Raw genomic sequence first — 23,308 nt, 5'->3', positions numbered from 1 at the left:
CCATTATAAAGCTTGGAAGAGCTAGGATATTGTATTATATTGTTTTTTATATTTATATACGAAAAAACAAGATTACGCGACCATCAGAATACTTAAAGGATTAGTTCACTTTTGAAAAAACTTTTGCTGATAAATTACTCACCCCCATGTCATCCAAGATGTCCATGTCTTTCTTTCCTCAGTCGAAAAGAAATTAAGGTTTTTGATGAAAACATTCCAGGATTTTTCTCCTTATAATGGACTTCAATGGGAACCAGGTCCAACCGAGGTCCAAACGACAGTTAATAACAGTTTCAGTTGCAGCTTCAAATGTCTTTAAACGATGAATCAGACGATGAATAAGGGTCTTATCATGCGAAACGATCGGTTATTTCAAAGCTTATTCCAAAAATGTAACTTTTCTAAGGACAAATGCTAGCCTTGTAATATACTGTGAGGCACGTTTGCAACGTCACGTAATACGTAATTACGTTCAAAAGGTCACGGGCGACATAGCCGGAAGTACAGAATCAAAATCGTCCGACATCGTTGTTTTTCCTTTTAATTCCTTTTTTTAAACGGCGTTTGAGTTAGTTTTCACGTTCAACCTATGCGTTCAACTTGTAAACACTCTGACTCTGTACTTCTGGCTACGTCGCCCGTGACCTTTTGAACGTAATTACGTATTACGTGACGTTGCAAACGCGCCTCACAGAATGGAGAAAGGCTAGCATTTGTCTTAGAAAAGTTACATTTTTGGAATAAGCTTTGAAATAACCGATCGTTTCGCATGGTAAGACCCTTATTCATCGTCTGGTGTCGTTTAAAGACATTTGAAGCTGCATCTGTAACTGTTATAACTGTCGTTTGGACCTCGGTTGGACCCCATGGAAGTCCATTATAAGGAGAAAAATCCTGGAATGTTTTCATCAAAAACTTTAATTTCTTTTCGACTGAGGAAAGACATGGACATCTTGGATGACATGGGGGTGAGTAAATTATCAGCAAAAGTTTTTTCAAAAGTGAACTAATCCTTTAATTTTGTTAATTCCCTCTGACTGTAAATAGTGCTTCTTTAAAATTGCACTAGTAACTTGTTACTATTATGCACAATGCATCCACACCACTGGACTGTTGCAATTCTCGCCTGGCTGGATACGCAATCAAACATCTACAAATGGTCCACATTGCAATAACATTACTGGTCTTCAACGAGCCCACGAAAGCAGCTGCTTATCTCTCTGCACTGCTTATTGGTTGCGGCTTGCATCAAGTTCAAGATATTGGTGCTTGCCAACAGAACGGCAACTGATCAGGACCCTCTTACTGTTCCTCCACTCTGGACGGTAAGTGAGCTGCACCTCGGGTTATCGTCAAAAAGTGGCTCAAAATCACTTTCAAGAACGTTTTTGTTCACTGTTGCTTGCTAGTGGAATGATCTACCCAACCCTATCCGAACAGCTGAATCCTTTGAAAATATTCAAAAAACAGCTGAAAATGTCTCTCATCCATGAGCACTAAACTGCACCCTGCTGGAAAAACAAACAATAATCTGTTTCTATGCTTATCCCATTATTCCTGTTCTAGCTTCTGATCGAGGTCTGAAACTTCTCATTTCTCATATTTATTGTCTGCTTTAGTTGATTTTGCCTGATTGTATTCCTCATTTGTAAAAGCATCTGCTAAATTAATGAATGTCAATGTAGGTGTCATAAGTCCATATGACTAATTTCACAAAATGAATGAGTTGCAACATATAGGTTCTACACAGCTCACCAGACATATATAGAGTATGCATGCGTGAGTAGTTCATATGATGAATGTGACATTGGACCAACCCAGGAAGGATGTAACAACACCCGTATCGCTCCAGATCAACTGGAAGCAATTGAAGGAGGACCTCCATTTACAGAACAAGATGAGCTGACAACAAAAACATGTGGATACAGTACAAGGCAAAACAATATCGTTTGGAAAAAAATGTCAGAACTGGCATTTAGACAAGCACCAGGTATTTGACGATACTTCACTGTACCTACTCTCGGTCAGTGACCTCCACTAAGTACTGAGGAAAAAAAAACAAAAATCATCTTAGGAGATACTGATCTCCAAACCTCCCATGCCGCTCAAAGCCATAATAAACAGCATCATGTCAGGAGGGAAGATGAATTTTCCTAAAGAGGTATATCAGATCATGGTTGAAGATGGACAGAGCTGCTCAGAATCTCTAAAACAAATAAACGTTGGAATGTAGGGGATTCAAGATTCAATAAGGGAATCAATGGAAACAATCAAACTGTAACAGATGTGCTTTGACTAAATCAGAATAATCAACTGCTAAAAGTAGCATTCAAAATTGAGTTTAAAGACGTTTTTTAATGACTAATTTCATTTAATTATAAGTCAATGTGAGGCAAAAGTCATTGTTAAAAGTGAAAATGTTAATTTGTAAAATATGTAAATATGAAGAGTTCAGATGCAAAAGCCATTTGAAATTTTCTTCTAGAATGATAATTTTTATCAAGTTTGTATATTTAAGTTCAGTGATTTCACTTAAATGGCAATGATAATTACCTATTAATTGTTATTTAAGTTAAATTACTGAACTTAAATATACAAGTTTGATAAAAATCATCATTAAAGAAGAAAATTTCAAATGGCATTTAGAGGCTTTTCCATCTGAACTCTTCATATGTAAAATGTCAAACTAGTGTGACCACCAATTATTTTTTAATTAATGATTATTAATGATTAAATATTCCATTTTTAGATGGTGAAAGGGAATCACTTTATAAATAACTTCTATTCATGTTCTACCACGTTTAAAAAGATCTTAAAATAAGACTTAAAATAGTATTAACCCAAACAACTCGCAAAAGTATGTCTGTATAACATAATTACTATTTCCTTCATAATTCTAAGTAATACTGTGCTTGTTTATGAGTTTCTGTGTTCCTCAAATAAACTGCAGGTCTGGGCAGGGTGCCGATGCCAAGATAACAGGGACATCAGAGATAACATGGACGAGTGTGTAGTGAGTGGGTACACTATTGAGACTTACTAAAATGAGAATGTGAAGAATTCCTCCGAAAAGACGAGGTAAAAATGTCATAGAGCAGGATAAATTGGTTAGCCATCTGATAAGCAGCACCGCCAACAGTCGGACTCAACAGTCGGTGTACAAGAATTTCACCCTGCAACATTATCAGTGAGGCATATCTGAAAAACATCACACAATAAAAATTCGAAGAGGTTAACTACATGTCAGAAGTCTTTCTTCCTAAACGATACTACTCACACAGATCAGATGAAAAGAAATGCAAGAAAGCACTGTCCTTCCACACATGTTAAAGAGATACAATACTGCTCAATTGTTTGGGGTCAGTAAGATTTTTATTAAATAACTTAATAATTGTATTCAGCAAAGATGCACTAAGTTGATCAAAAGTCACAGTAAAAAACATTTTTGGTAACACTTTACAATGAGGTTTGTTTAGTTAATAATATGAATTAATAATTACCAATACTTCTGCATTTATTAATCTAATGTTAATTTCAACATGTTCAAATATATTATTAAAATAAAATTTGCAAATGTTAACATTAGTTAATGCACTGTGAACTAACAGGAACAAACAATAAATGAACGACTGTATTTTTATTTACTAACATTAACAAAGATTAATAAATACAGTACCAAATGTTTTGTTCATTGTTCACTAATGTCATTAACTACTGAAACCTTATTGTAAACTTGTTTAAAAATTGTTAAAAATGTTCTATCTCAAATAAATGCTGTTCTTTTGAACTTTCTATTTATAAAAGAATTCTTTAAAAAAAATGGATCATGATTTCCACAATAATTTTAAGCAGCTCAGCTATTTTCATCATTGATAATAATAATAAATGTTTCTTGAGCACAGAATGATATTAGAATGATTTCTATAGGATCATCTGAAGACTGAGACTGTAGTAAATGATGATGAAAATTCCACTTTGATACATTCAATTTTAAAATATATTTCAAAAGAAAACACTTATTTTAAATTTTAATAATATTCAAATTATTATGTTTTTATTGCTTTTTTATCAAATAAAGGCAGCCTTGGTGAGCAGCATAAGATACTTATTTCCAAAAAAAAAAAGTAAATCTGATAATGCACTACAAATTAGTTCAAACTAAAAAGTTCATACATCAACACATGGATAAACATCAAAAACTAATGATTTGCATTCATTTGATAAAAAAAAAAATGCAGAAGCAACAAGTACACAGCGAGCCACAACAATTCAAGGACCAAATAATAATATAATAATATAATATAATATAATATAATATCCAATTATTCATAATAATAATTCATTGTATTGAAAATATCATTTGAGTGACGTAGGCTACTTTATCTATTTTATTCAATTAATAAGGATTTTATTTTAATTAAAGAAAAATCCACATTGAGCCAGTCAAGATCTAGTTAGTGACTGTGGATAATCAAGGGGTATTTAACTGCCTTAGACAATACATAAATAAATACATTTTAATAAAGTGGAAGAAAAAACTGTTGCTTAGTCAGAGCATAAGATGAAAAAGAAATGTAGTTATCATCAAACAGAAATGTAGATTATTATCATAGCATGATAATCTCTCTGTGGGAATTACACCCTCTGACCCCTGGACTTAAACATGTTTATAAATTACCAAGTATGGCTGTGATCTGAAATATTTAGATTTTCCCCAGTGGTTAAATGTGTAAAGATAGCGAAAACATAACAGAAAGAACTGAGAGATTTTAATGTGGGTTAAGTAAAAATGTGCTAACCAGTTTATATGGTTTCTAAAAAAAATAAAAGAATAAACATACGTGATATGCTGTATATATGTGTGTGTGTGTGTGTGTGTGTGTGTGTGTGTGTGTGTGTGTGTGTGTGTGTGTATGTGTGTGTGAAATTAATCAATTAATGTCCTTAATTCTCAGACTTCTTTAAAAAAAAGACAGTTGTTTCAACCAATTTTAAATTAATAAAATGTTGTAATTGAGAAATAACTAATAACTACTGCATAGGACAAACTTTCCACATCCTCAAGCAACACACTTTTTGAAGGGATCGAGCGCCCTCTGGTGTCTGATATAGCGTATCGCACGCTCAGGCAAAAACACCTGAAGTTCATCACTCACAGATCCAATTGATGATCAGTGATCTGCGTGCTGTGTTTTTGTCGATGTGCATAGCACTGTTCATATTAAAACATCATAGTTGTTCAATCATTGTGCCAGATATTACTTGATATACTGATCTTGACTGTATTTTGTTTTGTTCTCATGAAAAGAATTAGGCTACTAAAACGCCTCGTTGTAGACAAACATAAAAGGCTGTGCTCAATCGGCTATTTTAGGGGAAGAAAGGGTGCAGACAGACTCTTTTCTTACGATATTTCACCTGAACAGCGTTTGTGCTGGCTGAAATGACAAGCTGCTATGTCGAAAATGACTCTTTAACTTCAATCAGTTTGTCTGAATTATCCAGCTCTTCGTCTGTGTCTGACAGAGCCTGTGTTCACTGGGGTAAGATCACTTCCCTCACGATCCATTTCGATTGCCTACAGTGTTATATCTACTTTTACTTTTTGTTTGTTTGTTTTAAAAGGTTGTGTACTCAGTGGTTCCGAGACCACAGCTGTCTTTCAAGCAGAAAATGATCTTCTGGAGAATCAGTTCTTCATCAAAACGGTAGCCTAACGTTATCAGTTCTGATCACAAACACAGTTTTGGGCCTCAAACTCCAAGTTAAACATGAAACCTGTCATCATTTACTCACCCTCATGTCGTTACAAACTCTTATGACTTTATTTTTCCGTGGCATATATTCAGCTTTCCAGGGTCTCTCAAGGGAGCTGCTAGTCGTTGTGACTGAATCATTAAGCAAATCCGATTCATCTGAATCATTCTTCAAAGTCAAATCTTTTCAACAATGCTCATGAACACAAACTAAGGGATCCGTGTAGTTGTCTTTTTTATTTATCTATATATATTTATATTTATTTAAAACAAATAAATTAATAATTATTTGTTTATAGCCTACATACTTTTTTTAATGCGGTGGTGGGCTAAAAGCTTAGAAGTAGAAGTGATTAGAAACTGTAATGTGTCAGGGGCTGGAACTACTTTATAGAAGTTTATAAAATTTGTTGATGCTTTTGTCGTTTTGTGGTTTGATTGTACCAGTCCATATTCACTCGCATTACCTTTTTTTTTTGTGTTTACGGGTCATTTGCATTGTGTTACATGAGGGTGAGTAAATAATGACTTAAATTTTTGGATGAAATGTTAAAAAAGGCAGGGGGATAAAATTTAGTAGGGACGTGTCCCTACCAATATTCAGTGACACTGATATATCCCTAGCAAAAATTTCTATCAAAACTTAAAATATATTTATTGATGTCCCCGTCCCCACCATTTTTAAAATCAAACCTACGCCACTGTAAAAAAAGCATTGATAAAATGTATGAATGGGCCTGATAACCTACACACAAATCCATAGGTTTTGTATTAATCTGAAATGGCCTGATTTTTTTTTTTTACAGATATGTCTTAGTGAGGAGGCAGGAGATGAGATGCATATTGTGTCCGTCTGTGACGGTGTCGGAGCTTCCAAACCATTGCCTATTGCCACTCTCCGCCATAGCATGCCAATGGTGAATTTATTATTTTCGCTGATTGATTGACAACTTACTTCTAATGATAAACGTACATGAGTGAATTTTTGGTCATTTGTTGCAGATCAGTTTTCCTGGTTTGGAGCTCATCCCACCTGTCACCTTTAAACTGTGCTCTGGTAAAGGGCCTGTGTTCATCTCTGCTCAGCATATCACATGTAAGAGTTTGCAATGCATTAGAATAATAATAATGAACTGCAATTCATAGAAATTGATCATGGTTACAAAACAGAGGAGTTTCCTTAAACCAACATAATTTTTGACAGAAAAATTAAATACAATTTTAAATGTTGGAATCTTTAAAATTGAAATGTTGGATTTTAAATCCACATGTATGAAAATGTTTAAGAAAACATGTAGGAAATTTTTGCATGCTCTTTATATCCATTTAAATTTTCTAAATAATTTATAGGCATTTTCAATAGAGTTTAACATTTGTGTTCTGGAAGTAAAAACTGGAAATTGATTTTGAACGATAACTTCTAAACCTTTAAAGAGACACTATGCAGCTTATTTAGCTTAACTGAACAGTTCTTGAAATGGTTATGACTTCTTTCGGGTTGAATAGTTTGTCTGTCTGTTAGCAGAAAATTCTCACTTGCAACCCTGGTGCAGCGGGCCGATACAGTGTTCTGTTGTGACGCACACAGTCTTCACACGGACGCGTGTTTCAATCCGTTGCGGGGACTGAGAGACTCTCTATATTTGTTGCGGTGAAATCGGTTTTGATGAGGAAAATAAATTATACTACCACTACGGAGTAGAACCCAGAACCTCTGACACACTTGGCAAATGTTCTGCCACTAGAAGTTCATGGGGATAATTGGCGGATCTATGTATTTAATCGCGTGAAAATTCTCCCCACTAACAACATAAATTAGATCTCATTAAAATCAATGTACTATTGTATACTATGTAACAGTCACGCTCTGTGAGTCGCAGGGGCGTCACTAGGCCCTAAATTTATGCCTAGCCCCCCTAAAAATTTGTGATTAAAATGCTACACAAATTCGTGTTCGCTTCAGTCTTGTTTCAATCAGATTCAACACGTTCTACATCTTAAATCCGTAGTGGCGCCGAGCATCTGAGCCCATTGGTCTGTCACTGCTAGTCAATGTCAGAATATTTGAGGTGACCAATCAAATCAAAGTAGGCGGGCTTTACTGTACATTCACAGAAGCTGAGTGCGAATTTTAGCAGCACTACTCGACTTCCAACATGACATCATGACTTTTGCGTACACATATACGCCACTTTCGAGTCAGGTGGCGTGTTATCTCCACGCATTTTGAGCTATCCGCGTGTATGCGTATATGTCTCCATTAACGCCCGCGTCATTCCGCGTGTCTGAACACGCAGTCAAATCTCCAGTCATAAATGCCATTAACCCCAGTGATGGTTAAGTTTAGGGATGGGGTTGAGGTAAGTCATATCTTTTTTTTACCTAGGATGGTAAGGGAACAGTCATAAATGCCATTAACCCCAGTGACGGTTAGGTTTAGGGACGGGATTGAGGTAAGTCATATATTTATATAACGTTAAGTCAACGGCGTTCATAAACGCGCTGAAAGGCGATTATGCGTCTTGATAGCACGCCAAAAATGGAAATACGAATTGGCGTGTCATACACATGCTACTTCATGAGATCAGTCTGCGACTTCAGTGCACGGGCAAGTGCGAGAGATAAGTGCGAGATGTAAGTAGCTAAACTTATAACGTTATATATTTGACCGTTTTTTGAGGTCATGTGTTAAACGAATGACAAAAAAATAATCAGGAAAACTAATATAGTTTTATCTAATTTCACGCTTTTGAACTGAAATTAAGCATGTAATGTCAGCCTAATGTAATAATTCGTTTACTGTCATTGTGGGACAAGAAAGGTTAACAAATCCGTTTTCATCATGTAAGGTACATGGTTAATCATGAATGTGTACATATTGAAAATATAATACAAATTGTAGCCTTTAGTAAATAAAAAAAAGCTCAGCTTTAGGAGGGGGAGATAAAGGGCACGATGAGGAGATAAGGGAGATGAGGAGAGAGCAGGTATTGACAAATCTACTGACATAGGCTAGTTTTAAAGCTATTTATTTTGTTGTTGTTTTTTTGGTCTTCAAACGTCTTGAAATTCACAAATCAGAGATTAAAAAATGTAACCCCCAAACCTCCACCTCAAATGTAGGACCTCTTTGATTATAAAGCCCTGTCCACAGCCCTGTATAGGCATCAGAATCGGAATCAGAAAGCACTTTATCCCAAGTGTGCTTTTTTATACAAAAATGAAAAGCCTATTATCAGTCAAAGCTCAACTTTAGGAGGGGAAGAGACAGGGTAAGAGAAAAAAGAGAGTGATGCTGATGAGGACAGAAAAATAATCAGCTGCCCACACTCTAAAAAATGCTGGGTTGTTTTAACCCAATTTTGGGTCAAATATGGACAAACCCGAAATGTTGAAAAAAGAAAAAGAAAATGCTTTCAAAACATCTTAAAATGGACATAATAGTTCAGAGAATTCAAAATTTTCTCGGGGAAACCCCGAACTCCCCTGACTGACACAACTCAAATTCAGGACTATAGTGATTATAAAACCCTGCAAATGGTAATGAAAGTGAGCATTAGACCCTAAATTAAACTTTTACTTTTTTTTTTTTTTTTTTTTAAATCATACACTTATTGGGGGCTAAGCCCCCCTAAACGGAAAATCCTAGAATCGCCCCTGGTGAGTGGTATTTACAACAGTAACATTAAATACAAGTACTCCACAGCGACTCTAGGGGTCGCTGTTTGACATAAACGGGATTCCTGCCTGGTGTCCCATTAAAGACCGTTTTGCTCTGAGCTAAAAGGTTGTTAATCCATGGTATTTGCTTCTGATGAAGGCATCAGCCTGCATTATTTCAGCTGTTTTTTATCATGTTTAACAGTGGAATTCATGATGTAAAACTACATTACCCATGATGCTGTAAAGAAAAGGAAACCCCAATAAAAAAACCTCTTTAGCTCCACCCACTCCCATGAATCACTGTGAAGTAATCGAGTCTGCACTCAAAATACATAAATTTCTCCATGCAAGCCATATTGTGCAATAAACTTAAAATAAATTATTTATGCATAGTCAGCATTTGTAAATGAGTAGTTTTTAAATGAATGGGGGGGGGTATACATCTGAAACCAACACTGTTGCATTCTCTTCAATTTTGAATGGTGCTAAATATTAATTTCTACTGTTTTGCAGTGAATCCTGTTGAAATGACTGAAGGAGAAGAGGATGAAGATGGTTGAATGCCAGTGAAAAGAGCTTATTTCGCCAGTTTGAACCATGGATCGTGTGTGATGACAGTGCACCCTATCAATGTTTGTTTCTAAAGCATGATGCTCAATGTTGGAAAAACTGTATTAACTTTGTGTTTTAATGCTAATGAAAAACAGTCTTGTATAATAATAAAATATGAATGTAAATATTACCACAATTTTATATGATTTTTTTCCCCTCATCTCTGTAGAATGAGATATAGAAATGCAAAATGACAAATAAAAAAAGACACAACTGACTCAAGAATTAAAGTATATACCGTGCATCACAGTTTATGTGACCTGATTAATCTATCCTTTGAATGTTGTTAATTGTCAAATTATTTTTTTGTTTACATAGCAGTGACCGTAATCGGTGAACTAGCTTGGTGGGGGTATGACATCAATACTCATGGCAGAGTTTATAGTGTTAATGAGCCGTTGCTGGGAAACAGTCACACATCTAAGCAACAGACAGTAAACAAACTGTTGCAGGTTGTCATTGACAGGTCTGGAGAATGACTTGTGTTTACAGTGGGAAAACAATGTAATGCACCAGCACGAGATGTCTACTTGTTCTGTGTTTGATGGTGCAGTTTTTATATCATCCGAGATGAAGCTTACAGAGGATTTCAAGCGAGACACGCACCCCGATAAAGTGAATCTAGCTGGGAGGGGTGAGTAATTTTTTATTAGATCTGCCTCAAACTGGACACGGACTACTACCTATAATGATGATGGTTAAATTAAAGACCCTATAAAATCCAAAATGGAATTGTAGCTGATTTGCTCTTAAAGGGAAGGAGTTCAAGAATGTTTTCATTGTTTTGAGTGTGTTCAGCTCCAGGTTTTTGTGACTACAACAGACAGACAGCTGTTCAGCCCCTAGTCTGCAATGATCCTCTGGGTCAGTTTGGCTGTGAGAAGATCAGGGATGATGGTATTAAAGGCCAAACTGAAAGGGTTAGTTCACCCAAAAATGAAAATTCTGTCAGTATTTACTCACCCTCATGTTGATCCAAACCTCTGCTGAACACAGAGGAAGATATTTGGAAGAATATTTTAATCAAACAGATCTCAATAACTTCCTTTGTGTTCAGCAGAACAAATAAACACATAGAGGTTTGGAACAACATGATGGTGAGTAAATACTGACAGAATTTTCATTTTTGGGTGAACTAACCCTTGAAGTCCACAAAAAAAGATCCTTGCGCAAGTCCCAGGTTTATCGAGATGTTACAGGATATAACGTTAATGCAGTCCCATGTTGACTGCGTCAACCACAGACCTGTTTATTCTGTAGGAAAACTGAAGAGAATCCACCGAGGGTCATGTGATGTCCTTCCGGAAGGCCAACACCAGTATCTCAAATGTCTTCATGACCTTCAGTAGTACTGTATGGTCACCCACATTCTTCATAACATCTTCTGTGTTCAAGACAGGAAGAAATTCATACAGGTTGAGGGTTAGTAAATGATGACAGAATTTTCTTTTGTAGGTGAACAATCCCTAAGATCATTGTACACCTGAAATTTCAGATATGCAGGAAAATGCAGCAAACATATTTATGAGACATTACTTTTCATGAGCAATAGCATTTTATTTTATTGTAAAAACCATTCCATTCTCAAATTTTTCCATAGGTCATTTAAAGGGACAACTCTTTTTCTACATATTTCTTACTTCACAACTTTGCCTGTTTATAATCAAATGTATCTCTCAATGACCAGAGTATGTTGGAGAGCATGGACACACCGCATGGCTTCCTCTTGTACGAAAAATTAAGCAGCAAATTGCCTCAGACCCAACTCTAACCCCAGAGTACCCACCTATCCTTGGGATCCCAGAATTCACCCAGAGAGCAACCGAACTAGCATTGGGCAAAGATTGCCCCGCCATTGTTGAAAGCAGGGTAATATCCTTTAATTATTTTCAGTAAGCGACGTCACACTGTGTAGACCAATGTGATCAACAACGACTGGCAAGCTGAATACACTGATAGCACTAGAGGCTTGGTATATTCAATGTGTAGCTTGTTTGTAGATAGTGTAAAGCCGGTCGTGTTCAACACTATCGTGAAATGTCAGTACAAGCTGTAAACTGCATATAGATTTGTATTATTGAACTACGGAGAGAAGATGTGACGCAAATGGATTAGTCACCCATGTCAAACATTAGGGATATTGGTGCAGAATAGAAACTAACCTCTACAGATCACTTTACTATTTTTGAACTGATCAGCATGATACTTGAGTGTTCATATTCAGGCCTGACAAAAACATGGTCTTCACATTTCTGTCAACATTAAAGGAGTAGTTCACTTTAAAAAAAATAATTAAAAAAAAACTTTTACTGATAATTTACTCACCCCCATGTCATCCAAGATGTCCATGTCATTCTTTCTTCAGTCGAAAAGAAATTAAGGTTTTTGATGAAAACATTTCAGCATTTTTCTCCATGTATGTAATGCACTTCACTGGGAACCAAACGGTTCAATGTCCAAAAGACATTGGGTTCATTCAACGAACGAAACGAACAAATTGATTCAGAAAAAGATTTGTTCATTTTGATGAACGAGCAAGGCGACCATTTAAGCTTATAAAACTTAAACTTTGTTTATTTTTTATTTTTTTAAATGAGCGATCGTTTCGCTTGAGAAGACCCTTATTCATCGTCTGGGATTGTTTAAAGCCCTTTGTGTGCAGTTTTCACTGAAAGTGTCTTTTCGACCTTGAACCGTTTGGTTCCCAGTCAAGTGCATTATATGAAGAAAAATCAATGTTTTCACCAAAAACCTTAATTTCTTTTCGACTGAAGAAAGATAGACATAGACATCTTGGATGACATGGGGGTGAGTAAATTATCAGCAAACGTTTTATCAAAATTGAACTACTCCTTTAATTATTGCAACCAGATGAAACAAGCAAATCCACGTGATGCAAGGACTTAAAGTTGTTAACCTATAAAACAGAGATTGCAACTTCTGGTTTGTTTTATAAATAAATTTCTCATTTGGTCATTCTCATAAAAAAAAGTTTATCCACGATTGTCCCCCAGTATGGTCAAAACGTGTGCCAGACAAACAAGATAAGGTGCTTTATCTACCCTATCTCACGACCAATTCGTACAAATTCGTACGAGTGATTAAAAAGTGGATAATTCGTACTAATTCATACGACCTCACTGGTACGAATTCTTACAATTTGTCTAAACCCTAAACAAAAAAACCAAAAAAAATCGAAACAAAAAAATTGTTACGAATTAGCCACCTCGTAAAATTCGTACAAATCAATTTGGCTTTATTATGATGCATCTGTTTTTCACACAGTCTTTCACAAAGGAGGCAACGTGTGCCCACAAGCCCAGTTGTTTGAGTTGAATTGATTTTGAAAGCAAAATCATATCTTTGATGATTAAATGGACGATAAAGAGTTTGTCTAAAATTGACAAAAATCACCATCAAAATGAAAATGCAGAAGTAGTTATTTTCCATATGCTGAAAACGAATGTTGATCAGTAACCGCAACAATAAATTGCCATTTTTCTTGTTTGATAAAATAATAATAATTGTATGTTCCGTTTTCAATCTTGAACTGACAACTCTGAACTGACAACTCAAGACAACCCTTGCATGCTTAGTGCTCGAAGTGGTGGGTGAGGGTGTTCACCAAGTAAAAAATTAGTTTACGCTACAGATTAAAATATAGATGTTCCGGTACCAGTGCGTATTGGCCCACTTCAAGCACTGCGCATTCATTTAGTCTGTTCATTTAAAAGTCCCATAGCAGGTCTCAGCGAATACTTAACCAGACTATTTAAATGTTGAGCAAGCAAGTGAATCAGTGCTATGTAGTGAAACAGTCTTTCCAACCCTTTTCCTACACCAACAGTGCACATTTTCGATGTCCATCTATTTCTGGTCTAAATCGTCCCTTAGGCTATGTTGACACGGAAACAATTCTGAAGAGAAAACGCAAAAGTGGCGTTGCGTCATTACTTTTTATTCTGCGTTTAGATGAGCGTTTTGTGTGGGAAATCCACGTGCAAATGGTGACGCAAAAGTGTGTGAAATTCAATGTAGTATGCACTTCAGGCGGCTAGGAGTGCATACTACAACAACACCAAGTCCATGCGCCTGCGTACAACGTTCACTGATGAGCAGACTTTGCGTTCTTACCGTTTACACGGGAACGTGGCGGTGGAGCGTTTTTAAGATTTCCACTCTGGAGGGTGGTTTCACTTTTTTGCGTTTTTAAGCCTCAAAAACGCCGTCGCCGTATAAACGAAAGGCACATCCGATAAAATATTTTTTACGTTTTCACCCGCGAGCGTTCTCGTGTAAACAGGGCCTTAGACCCTTCAAATTTTATTTTTTGAGGGGACAAATTTTGTAGTGGTGTACGAAACCATTGAGGATGTCCACGAGTGCACTTCAATCCCACAATTCACCACAATAATGAGTTCAAGCTCAATGGCTAGTGTATACCAATAATGCACTTAGTGTCTGAATTCACTTCGTTCACTCCTTAAAGTGGACTATATTAGTTGAGTATATTGGGAATATAGTGAATGAGGATATAGGGGGTGATTGGAGTCTCTACTAATGAGGTGATGAGTTGAATTAGGTGTGTTTGATTAGGAAGTGTTCGAAACTGTTTAGTGTTGATGTGCCTTCTGGAACAGGGTTGAGAACACTGTAGTATTTGATTGATAGCTGATTGCATTTAAATGACCTATCAGCCAGTGCAAACTAGAGTTTATGATTGAACTAAACATTTAAACTTTTAAAAGACACTTCTGTAGACCTTGCTTTTTTCATTCCACTGTCTTGTGTTTTTAAGGCCAGATAACACTGCACTGACAATGGGGACAATCTCCAGATTATAGTATGTTACTTCTCAGACATTCCACAAAGGTGTCCAATTGGCAAAAACAAACGACGGTTAACACAAAAGTGTCTGTTGCTGTCTTTCAATGCAGTGTGAATTGACCTTTAAACACAAGAACATGTTCTGTGTGAATGGTTCCTTGAAGTGTCATGCACTAAGGGACCCAAGACTTCAAATGTTGCTCCTCCAAAACATTTGTTGCATGACATCTCTGCACCCATTATTAAATGTTTTTGTTGTTGTTTTAAAAGTAAATTAGGATAATGATAATGGCCACTTTTGCCAAATAAATGAATTTCTTCACATTCTGGTTTGGTAAAAGGGTATTTGAGCGTCATTGAGGGTTTGAGGGGGTACACACTAAGACCAAAAAAAAAAAAGGTGGGAAATACTTAATATCAATTTGACATTTGTTTGGAAATGCGGTAGGTGTTTGGCGTTCAAACAGTTGGATGTACCGGGGCAGTGCGCCTGGGCGCTGAGTTACTGAGATCCTGGTACTGCACAAGTTCTTCCTGGAGTGGACCAATATTGATCTCCTCTCCCTGTGATGGTGGGTACAAAATGTGCACTATATGTCATAATGTTATTTTTTGCCTTTAATCTAGAAATTATATTCTAATGTTCAGTAATTTTGGACAAAAAACTGCAGATGAACCTTACGAGTATCTGAGCTGAGAACATGCAGTCATACTAGCACACGTTGTAATCTCTTTGTCGTTTCTTAAAGACTCACTGAAAGACACCTTTAAGGCAGCAGGGATTGAGGATGTGCAACATTATCGATACTGGGATACAGAATCCAATGCTGTGTGTGTGGAAAATATGGTGCATGACTTGGAGAACGCTCCGGAACGGTGTGTGGTGGTCCTGTTTGCTTCAGGCCACCATCCTACTGGTGCAGAACTCTCTCAAGAGGACTGGAAACGTGTAGCTGAGGTCATGATGGTATGATCTCGAAATTAAACAAGAAATCACGCTAAAAAAACTGACGTCTTTCTCTTTAATTATTTCGAAAGTTCATAATCATGTGTGTAAGCCCAGTTAGACACTTAGGGTAAGATCAAATATACTTCAGCCTCACTGAACCACTCACCATGAGAATGAGAGATTTTTTAAACACTTTCTTTCATATTTTCTGATCCATAATTCATGTTAGTCTCAATCCACTCTCTATGCATGTTAAAACAAGTAAAAAAATATCTGGTAAAAAAAAACCTCAATATATGTCAAGCGAAATAGAAGAATGAACTGATGTGGCAGCATTTCAAACAAAATCAGTCCAAAACAAAGTTGTTGGAAAACTTAATTCCGGCTGCTAAACACCTTCATACTACCAATTGTCCATGGCGATTAGGTAATAGGTAGGTGTGTGCTGAGGCTCCGCCTTCTTTCACATGGAAATCTCCTCTGCTCTGGTTCATTACTTCTGTTTAATCCATTGAGATCAGACGTTCACGAGTAAGACCATGAACATACTGGACAGCTGCATCCTGATAAAAATTAAGTTGTACTTCTGATGAAATGAGACACTGACACTGTTTTTCATGTTTAATACTGCAACGGTGCTTGATTTTAAGCAATCTATTGTAAAGTTCCGTATAAAAAAAACATGATGTGACTTTACTGAAGTGCCGAATTGCAGACCTCGTGCAAATATATCCACGTTGCAATGGTCAGTTGTTTAACTTCTGCTTTCTTTAAAAAATGCTTGCTATTTTCTCCTTTTGTTGTGTGAATCAAATTGTTATTGAGAGGAAAGCATGCAACACATGTTTGCATATTCATCTAAATATCTCAGCAGTCGTGTGGGCAGCATTGTGATGGTAGCTAACAGCATATCGCTGCTCAGTTTTGAATTTCATATTACCCCAAAGCGAAGAACAAAAAAGAACTTCGCCGTGAGTATATCGGGGCCTTAATACATGCTATATGATGTATACTAGACTGACCATTGATGGATGGAGTATTGCTTTGATCTCATTATGATTGGTGTATATATAGCATAGTTCAAGCGTTTATCACTAATAGCCACAGTGTGGGTCAGTATCATTTGATATACTGTAGAAGGATTCATTGAATGAAATTCCTGTTATCTGGAAGTCTTTCAACCCCATTTTTTTCTCTTTTCTCTTGATTAGAAGCGGCAGTTGTTTCCCTTCTTCTTGATGTCTGCCCAAGGCTTGTGCAGTGGTTCACTTGAGCAAGACGCCTGGCCTGTTCGTCATTGTGTGTCTTTGGGGCTTGAACTGCTCTGCGCTCAATCTTTTTCTTACAGCTTTGGCCTCTATGGTGTGTTTACTGTTCCATTTGAAATTGTGTTATAGTTTAAATGACTAAAACCATGTCTTAATGTTAAGCTACTAGACTATTATATTGGCATGTGACATTGACAGGTGAGAGAGTGGGGCATCTTCTCTGCGTGTTAAAGCAGAACATGCTGGCTGTACAATCTCAAGCTGAGAAACTCGTTCAAACTCTTTGGTCCTGCCCACCGATGGAAGGAGCCAGGGTGGTTGCCACTATATTAAGTAATCCTGCCCATTTAATTGAGTGGTAAGACTTATCCCATTCATTAATGCATCTTAACATGATTAAAATGTTTATTTGAAGGGGTCAAGACTGAAGACATTTTATTTACGATGTTCTATGGTACAAAGATGTGTAACTATTCTTTGATGTCTTGCTCTGGGGGAAGTCATATGTAAATGTATTTGCCGATGTAATGTCACAAATCCCACAATATCAAAATGAGCCATTTTTGAAGCTTAGTTAGGTAAATGCTTTGTTTAAAATGAGAACGACATTTTAACTATGAAACTTGCAGGCTGTTTTTAATGGCACAAAGCCTTTGTACATGTCAAACAATCAAGGCAAATTAGATTTTTCAAGTCATGACTCCTTTTAATGTTCGTACATTCTTTGCATTTCAATTCTGCTCTAGCTTGTTTTCTATTCTTGCTTTCCAATAAACCCGTGGCCGGTTGCATAAACTTAGACTAGTCTTGAAAGTTATTCATCGAATTATTTTTTCTTTATGCCTGGTTCTAACTTTTTAAAGTTAGTTACATAAGAAGGTAGATCAGTCTAATTTAGACGGATTACCTCTTGTCTTTCTGCTAGCTCTTAAGACACAGTTTTAAAGGAGCTGTATGCAAGATTGTGGCCAAAACTGGTACTGCAATCACTTTCAAATTACTGTAGAGCGGTGTATATACTGTAGAGCTCGCAACCCGAATGCCGCAACACTACTGACTTGGTAGATCGGTGGAGGGTGGCGCATCATAACAAAACACAACATGACCACATCAACATCAGTTGAGGGCTGCAACTTCATTTTTTAAATGACAATACCCTGGCCAGACTACTGTTGTCAGTGATATAAGTATTTGAAATGAGCATGATTTATTTATGTGTATCAGGGAAAATGTATGATTAATTGAAATAAATTTCTTGCATACAGCTCCTTTAACATAGTTGCAAAGTTTATGCAACTGGCCCCTGGCATTTTTGAATGATGAATATTGTTAACTCTGTGATCAATTGCTTATGGTCCTCTATTATAAGTTTCTTAGGATAAAAGCATTGGCTAAATACTTGAATGTAAATAATGTAAAGGTTTTTTTTTTTTTTCACACAGCATTTTATGTTATAATGTCCTCTCAAAGTATTTGGATGCTTAAGTCACACTTTAAATGCATGAATGCCACTGAATTACATTGCATACACAATACCAAACCCAAAAGGCATGTGCAAACAAATGCAACAAGATGCTTTTTCTCAGAAAATATTTTTTTATCAAGATGCTTTCAATGTGATTTTTAGTGGATGAATGAAGTCAGTTCACCTCAAGTTCACACAGATATCTTATAATCAGTTAGTTCATCACATTACATTTATGAACATTATTAATACTTTGTGTTAGTTTTGAACAGTACATCTATTGTTTTATAATTGAATTGTTTATTTTATGGAATGATTTGCTTAAAAAGCATCTATTATCTCTGCATAGTGCCATTTAGTTTGACATTTTACCATATAATGCAAAGACATTCATACGTTTTAAGTGTGGCGTAAGTATCTAAACACATTATGTGTAGGCCTATGTGGTCCTTGACACTTTTTTATTAGAGCATCTGATTGTCACAGTCTCTTCATAAAATAGCTGCCTGAATAGATTAGTTTGTTATTGACCACAGCCATTTAAGTTTTATGTTCAAAAGCAATGTGAAAATCTTTCACTCTTGAAATTGGCATTTAAAATTAAGAACATCTCTACCTGAACATTACACTTGTGAACATGCATAAATGCACGATTTTGATCTTGAACAAATGCCCAAGGCTACCAATTAATTATGCAAACATTCAGCTGAAATTAAAAACTGTTCTTTTTATTATTCAGTAAATGACTGATTCTGAAGTATTTTTTCAGGCAGGAGGGTGTGAAGGGCATTGCTGAACACTGCATGCTAATCCGAGAACGTCTGCGTGAGAGACTGAGGCTTTTGGGTGGTCAGGGGCGTTGGGATCACATAACAAAACCTGGGGGGCTTTATTGCTGCTTTGGACTGAATGGTGAGTGGTATACATTATACAGAGCCCATTCTCATCCTTTGGCGTCATATAGGTGACGCCATATGACATTTCGTCAAAATATACGCACATGGCACCCTTTAGCGTCAATATAACACGCAGAACCCAAGGCGTCATACACGTGACTGGCATCCTTTAGCGTCAATATGAGACGCAGACCCTACCCCAGACCTAAACCTACCCATAACAGTGTGTGTTATATTGACGCTAAAGGGTGCCATGTGTGTAGTATTTCGTCGAAATGTCATATGGCATCACCTATATGATGCCAAAGGATGAGAATTTGTTGATAATACATGCACAGTGTTTTTTTTTTTATTTCCACTTTCTTCATATTTTTGAGCTAGCAGTTCAGCATAACTTATGCTAATATTAAAGGGATACTCCACTTTTTTTGGAAATATGCTCATTTTACAACAACCCCAGAGTTAAACTGTTGAGTTTTACCTATTTTGAATCCATTCAGTCGATCTCCGGTTCTGGCATTAGCACTTTTCGCATACAGTAGCTTAGCATACACCATTGAAGTGCACTAGACCATTAGCATTTCTCCCAAAAAAATTACCAAAATGTTTTGATATTTTTCCTATTTAATACTGAACTCTTCTGTAGTTACATCGTGCGGTAAGACAGATGGAAAAATATAAAATTGCGATTTTCTAGGCTGATATGACTAGGAACTATACTCTCATTCCTGCGTAATAATCAGGAAACTTCACTGCCGTACCATCAGTGCAGCAGGCGCAATGAATACACAAACTTAGTCCCGGTCACGTTAGAAGCTGGGGACTATTTTCAGGCGCTGCGTCATAACATTAAGCCTGCTGCACTCATGGTACGACAGTGAAGTTTCCTGATTATTATGCAGGAATGAGAGTATAGTTTTAATTTATGATGTAACAACAGAAGAGTCAAGTTTTAAATAGGAAAAATATCGAAACACTTTGGTAATTTTTTTCTGAGAAATGCTAATGGTCAAGTGCACTTCAATGATGTATGCTAGCTATGCTAAAAGTGCTGCTGCCAGAACCGGAGATCGGCTGAATGGATTCAAAAAAAGGTAAAACTCAACAGTTTAACTCTGGGGGAGTTGTAAGATAACCTATTTCCAAAAAAAGTGGAGTATCCCTTTAAGGGTATAGCTCAATACTACAGTGCATTTAACACCGTAAAGCAGTGAATTTCATGCTTTCCTTCAGTTCAACAGGTGGAATTTCTGATTCGGAGGAAACACATCTACTTGTTACCCAACGGGTGTCTAAACATTAGTGCCATTAACAGCCGTAACCTGGACTATGTTGCCGAATCCATCCATCAAGCCATGCACTCTCAACTCTGATGTCACATCATACTATTACTCAAGCTAACTTAAACCCTTCATCTGCGATATGCTTTTCATCAGTTATGCAATGCAATTTTTTTCTGAATCTTAAGTAGGTATATTTCAAATATATTCATACAGTGTACTGAGAACAGTAAAACGTTTGAAACTTACCCAGATAGCAAACTGACATTGAATCAACGTGGAAACGACGTCTCTCATGACATTGAAACAACGTTGATTTGCTCATCGAATTAACGTTGAACCAACGTCAGACGCGGCATTCTTCAAAGCTAAATGAAATCGAAAATTGGTTTGCTTTCATAACGTTGAAACAACGCGTTGATTTCAAGTTGATTTTCCGTTAGTTTTGAAAGAATGACGCATCTGACGTTGGTTCAACGTTAATTCGATGAGCAAAACAATGTCAGATCAACGTTGTTTCGATATCATATTTCCACGTTGATTCAATGTCAGTCTGCTATCTGGGTAGGCTTTACTTTGAATGAAGGCTCTAATGCAGGCAGAGCAATGAACTTTGAATACTGAAGCCAATATTGCGTTTGTGTGTGTATGAAAGGACACACTGTTTTTTTTTATAAAGCCGAAAGAAGTAAGAAATTAAGAAATAAAAGAACATCTGTATCACTCGCAGCCGTGTATGATGCCACTTATCAAGCAACATTCTCCTTTTTCCCTCCCATACAACACTCAGAAGTGTGTTAATTAGCAAATTCTCACATCAGTATCCTACACATTTAATGGCATGGTCTTACCATTTTGCTCATCTAAAATAAACTGTATTAAACATAATTTTTGCATTAGTTTTTGATCATGCACTGGTTTTAATGGCGAGAGAGCCAGAAAAAGCACAGTTTCCACATTTAAATCTGTAGAATACTTGTGATATGGCATGTTTCATTAAATTATAGACTAGCCTATGCATTCACTGTTGTGTTGTATCCATGTTAAAGGATACAGTTCACCCCAAAAGTTGTCTTTCATTTTACAGAATTTATCAATTAACTTTTTTCATTCTGTGGGAAAAAAGAGGATAGTCTTGTTTTTTTTTTTTTTTTTTTTTTTCAGATGGATTGGTAACCAACATTCTTCAAAGTATATTCTTTTGTCACACAGCTTTGGAGTGACCTGAGAGTGAGTAAATAGTGAAAGAATTTTCATTATTGGGTGATTTAACCATTTAACTGAGAGCTCATACTGTTCTGATATTAACACCCACAGTTCTTATATGCTAGACATCATGGCAGGCATCATATTTGGTTCCTCCTTGTCGGCAGGAATGTAAAGGGTTAACAGACCTTACATTACAATTTAATGAACATTGCCACCACTGGCATTTCCTTTTATTATTACTGGGTGATAAAAGTGAGTAGTCCATTTTATACTTTTTCATTTTATATATAATAAAAAATTCATCCAAGGCAAAAAAAAAAAAATGATAAGAATGATCTTGAATGATAATCATGCACAATGTGCACAGCGTACAAACAACTAGTTACCATATTTCTTATTATTGTTCTTTGGGGAAAGAAAACTACAACCCAGTAAAGCTGTTCCAGATGCTATAGATAATCGTGACAGACCAAGATATTGTGTCCTTCCACAATATAACCAATAAACAATCTTATTGTGCAAGACAAAACTTCAATGAAGACAGATTTGATCAAAGCAATTCCTACAGGAACAAACACAACTTTCCTTACAGTAAGAGGTTTCAAAACATTTAACATTTATCAGATCAAATTACCTTTGTAATTTGAACTAAATGTTTTTAAGAAATCAATATGCCTGTTACATCAATTAGTCGGGTCTAACAGTCTTCTTCCTTTGATAGTCTTGCACGGTCGTGCTACACTGATAATTTACTGCCTTCTTTGTAGTGACAGTAGGGACAGCAGCATGTCGCCTACACAGAGACGGTTCAATACCGTACAAATACATATGGTGAAGACAAAGCTATTGCTCTGACAGCTATTTCCTCCACATTAGTTTAACTTCATTGGATGATGACTCACGGCTCCTGGCAAATCTATTTCTGGTTAACCATGACTTGCACACATAATACAGTGTGAGAATCATAAATGTTTTGGTTTTCAGGATCAAAAATCGTTTTGCTCCACTATTTACATTATACAGTTTATTCCAATCCAATTGGCTGTGTTCCAAGAGTTTTCACATTTGATGTTTTATTAACAAGGTTTGGGTGGAACACGTTCGAATGATCAAGAATCAAGTCAATACAACCAGCTGTCAGCAATCAGTAAGGTCCACTCAATCAGCATGGGTAAAGCCTATATACACAGTCGACTCACCCATAGTTCTCGACAGTTTTCAGCATTTGGTTTACCGTTTTTCAACGATGTCTCAAATGCAACTCTCACCGTCCGATGACAAGCTCAACCATGTTCCGGTTCCTCCGCCACCATCAGCTGGCCCCAGGACCATTTCTTCTCCGCCTGAGACTGCCACCGAGCCCCACGTTTCATCTTGCGGGCG

The 23,308-nt window shown here is 36.5% G+C and overlaps 2 protein-coding genes across 3 annotated transcripts; both read left to right on the top strand.

Moving 5' to 3' along the window:
• Positions 1-5,175: 5,175 nt before the first annotated feature.
• On the top strand, positions 5,176-10,161 carry npm2a (nucleophosmin/nucleoplasmin, 2a). Its single transcript, XM_039682115.2, has 5 exons — positions 5,176-5,543; positions 5,626-5,708; positions 6,563-6,673; positions 6,759-6,852; positions 9,933-10,161. The coding sequence occupies exons 1-5, from the start codon at positions 5,444-5,446 to the stop codon at positions 9,977-9,979; spliced, it is 435 nt and encodes a 144-aa protein (XP_039538049.1). The 5' UTR covers positions 5,176-5,443; the 3' UTR covers positions 9,980-10,161.
• Positions 10,162-10,451: 290 nt separating this feature from the next.
• On the top strand, positions 10,452-21,693 carry got1l1 (glutamic-oxaloacetic transaminase 1 like 1). 2 transcript variants are annotated; one of them, XM_039682054.2, is made up of 9 exons: positions 10,585-10,665; positions 11,292-11,453; positions 11,719-11,900; positions 15,307-15,430; positions 15,608-15,825; positions 17,019-17,169; positions 17,274-17,433; positions 19,310-19,452; positions 20,670-21,693. In XM_039682054.2, exons 2-9 carry the CDS (start codon positions 11,387-11,389, stop codon positions 20,807-20,809), a joined length of 1,185 nt encoding a protein of 394 aa, XP_039537988.2. In that variant the 5' UTR covers positions 10,585-10,665; positions 11,292-11,386; the 3' UTR covers positions 20,810-21,693. The 2 variants fall into 2 exon arrangements, with proteins under 2 accessions (XP_039537980.2, XP_039537988.2); XM_039682046.2 differs by lacking the exon at positions 11,292-11,453 and having other exon boundaries at positions 10,452-10,665; positions 20,670-21,691.
• Positions 21,694-23,308: the final 1,615 nt, after the last annotated feature.

Source organism: Pimephales promelas, chromosome 14 (genome assembly GCF_988280905.1).
Source record: "Pimephales promelas chromosome 14, fPimPro1.hap1.1, whole genome shotgun sequence".
In the NCBI taxonomy this organism is placed as follows: domain Eukaryota; kingdom Metazoa; phylum Chordata; class Actinopteri; order Cypriniformes; family Leuciscidae; genus Pimephales; species Pimephales promelas.
The sequence above is the reverse complement of the archived record's forward strand: the minus strand, read 5'-3'. Positions and strand labels throughout refer to the sequence as shown.

Coding starts and splice junctions, on each gene's coding strand:
- npm2a (XM_039682115.2), top strand. CDS start 5,444: ATGACAAGCTGCTATGTCGAAAATGACTCTTTAACTTCAATCAGTTTG. Junction 6,674..6,758: donor TCCGCCATAGCATGCCAATG/GTGAATTTATTA, acceptor CATTTGTTGCAG/ATCAGTTTTCCTGGTTTGGA. Junction 6,853..9,932: donor CTCTGCTCAGCATATCACAT/GTAAGAGTTTGC, acceptor ACTGTTTTGCAG/TGAATCCTGTTGAAATGACT.
- got1l1 (XM_039682046.2), top strand. CDS start 10,539: ATGCACCAGCACGAGATGTCTACTTGTTCTGTGTTTGATGGTGCAGTT. Junction 15,431..15,607: donor GATCTCCTCTCCCTGTGATG/GTGGGTACAAAA, acceptor CGTTTCTTAAAG/ACTCACTGAAAGACACCTTT. Junction 19,453..20,669: donor TTGCTGCTTTGGACTGAATG/GTGAGTGGTATA, acceptor GCTTTCCTTCAG/TTCAACAGGTGGAATTTCTG.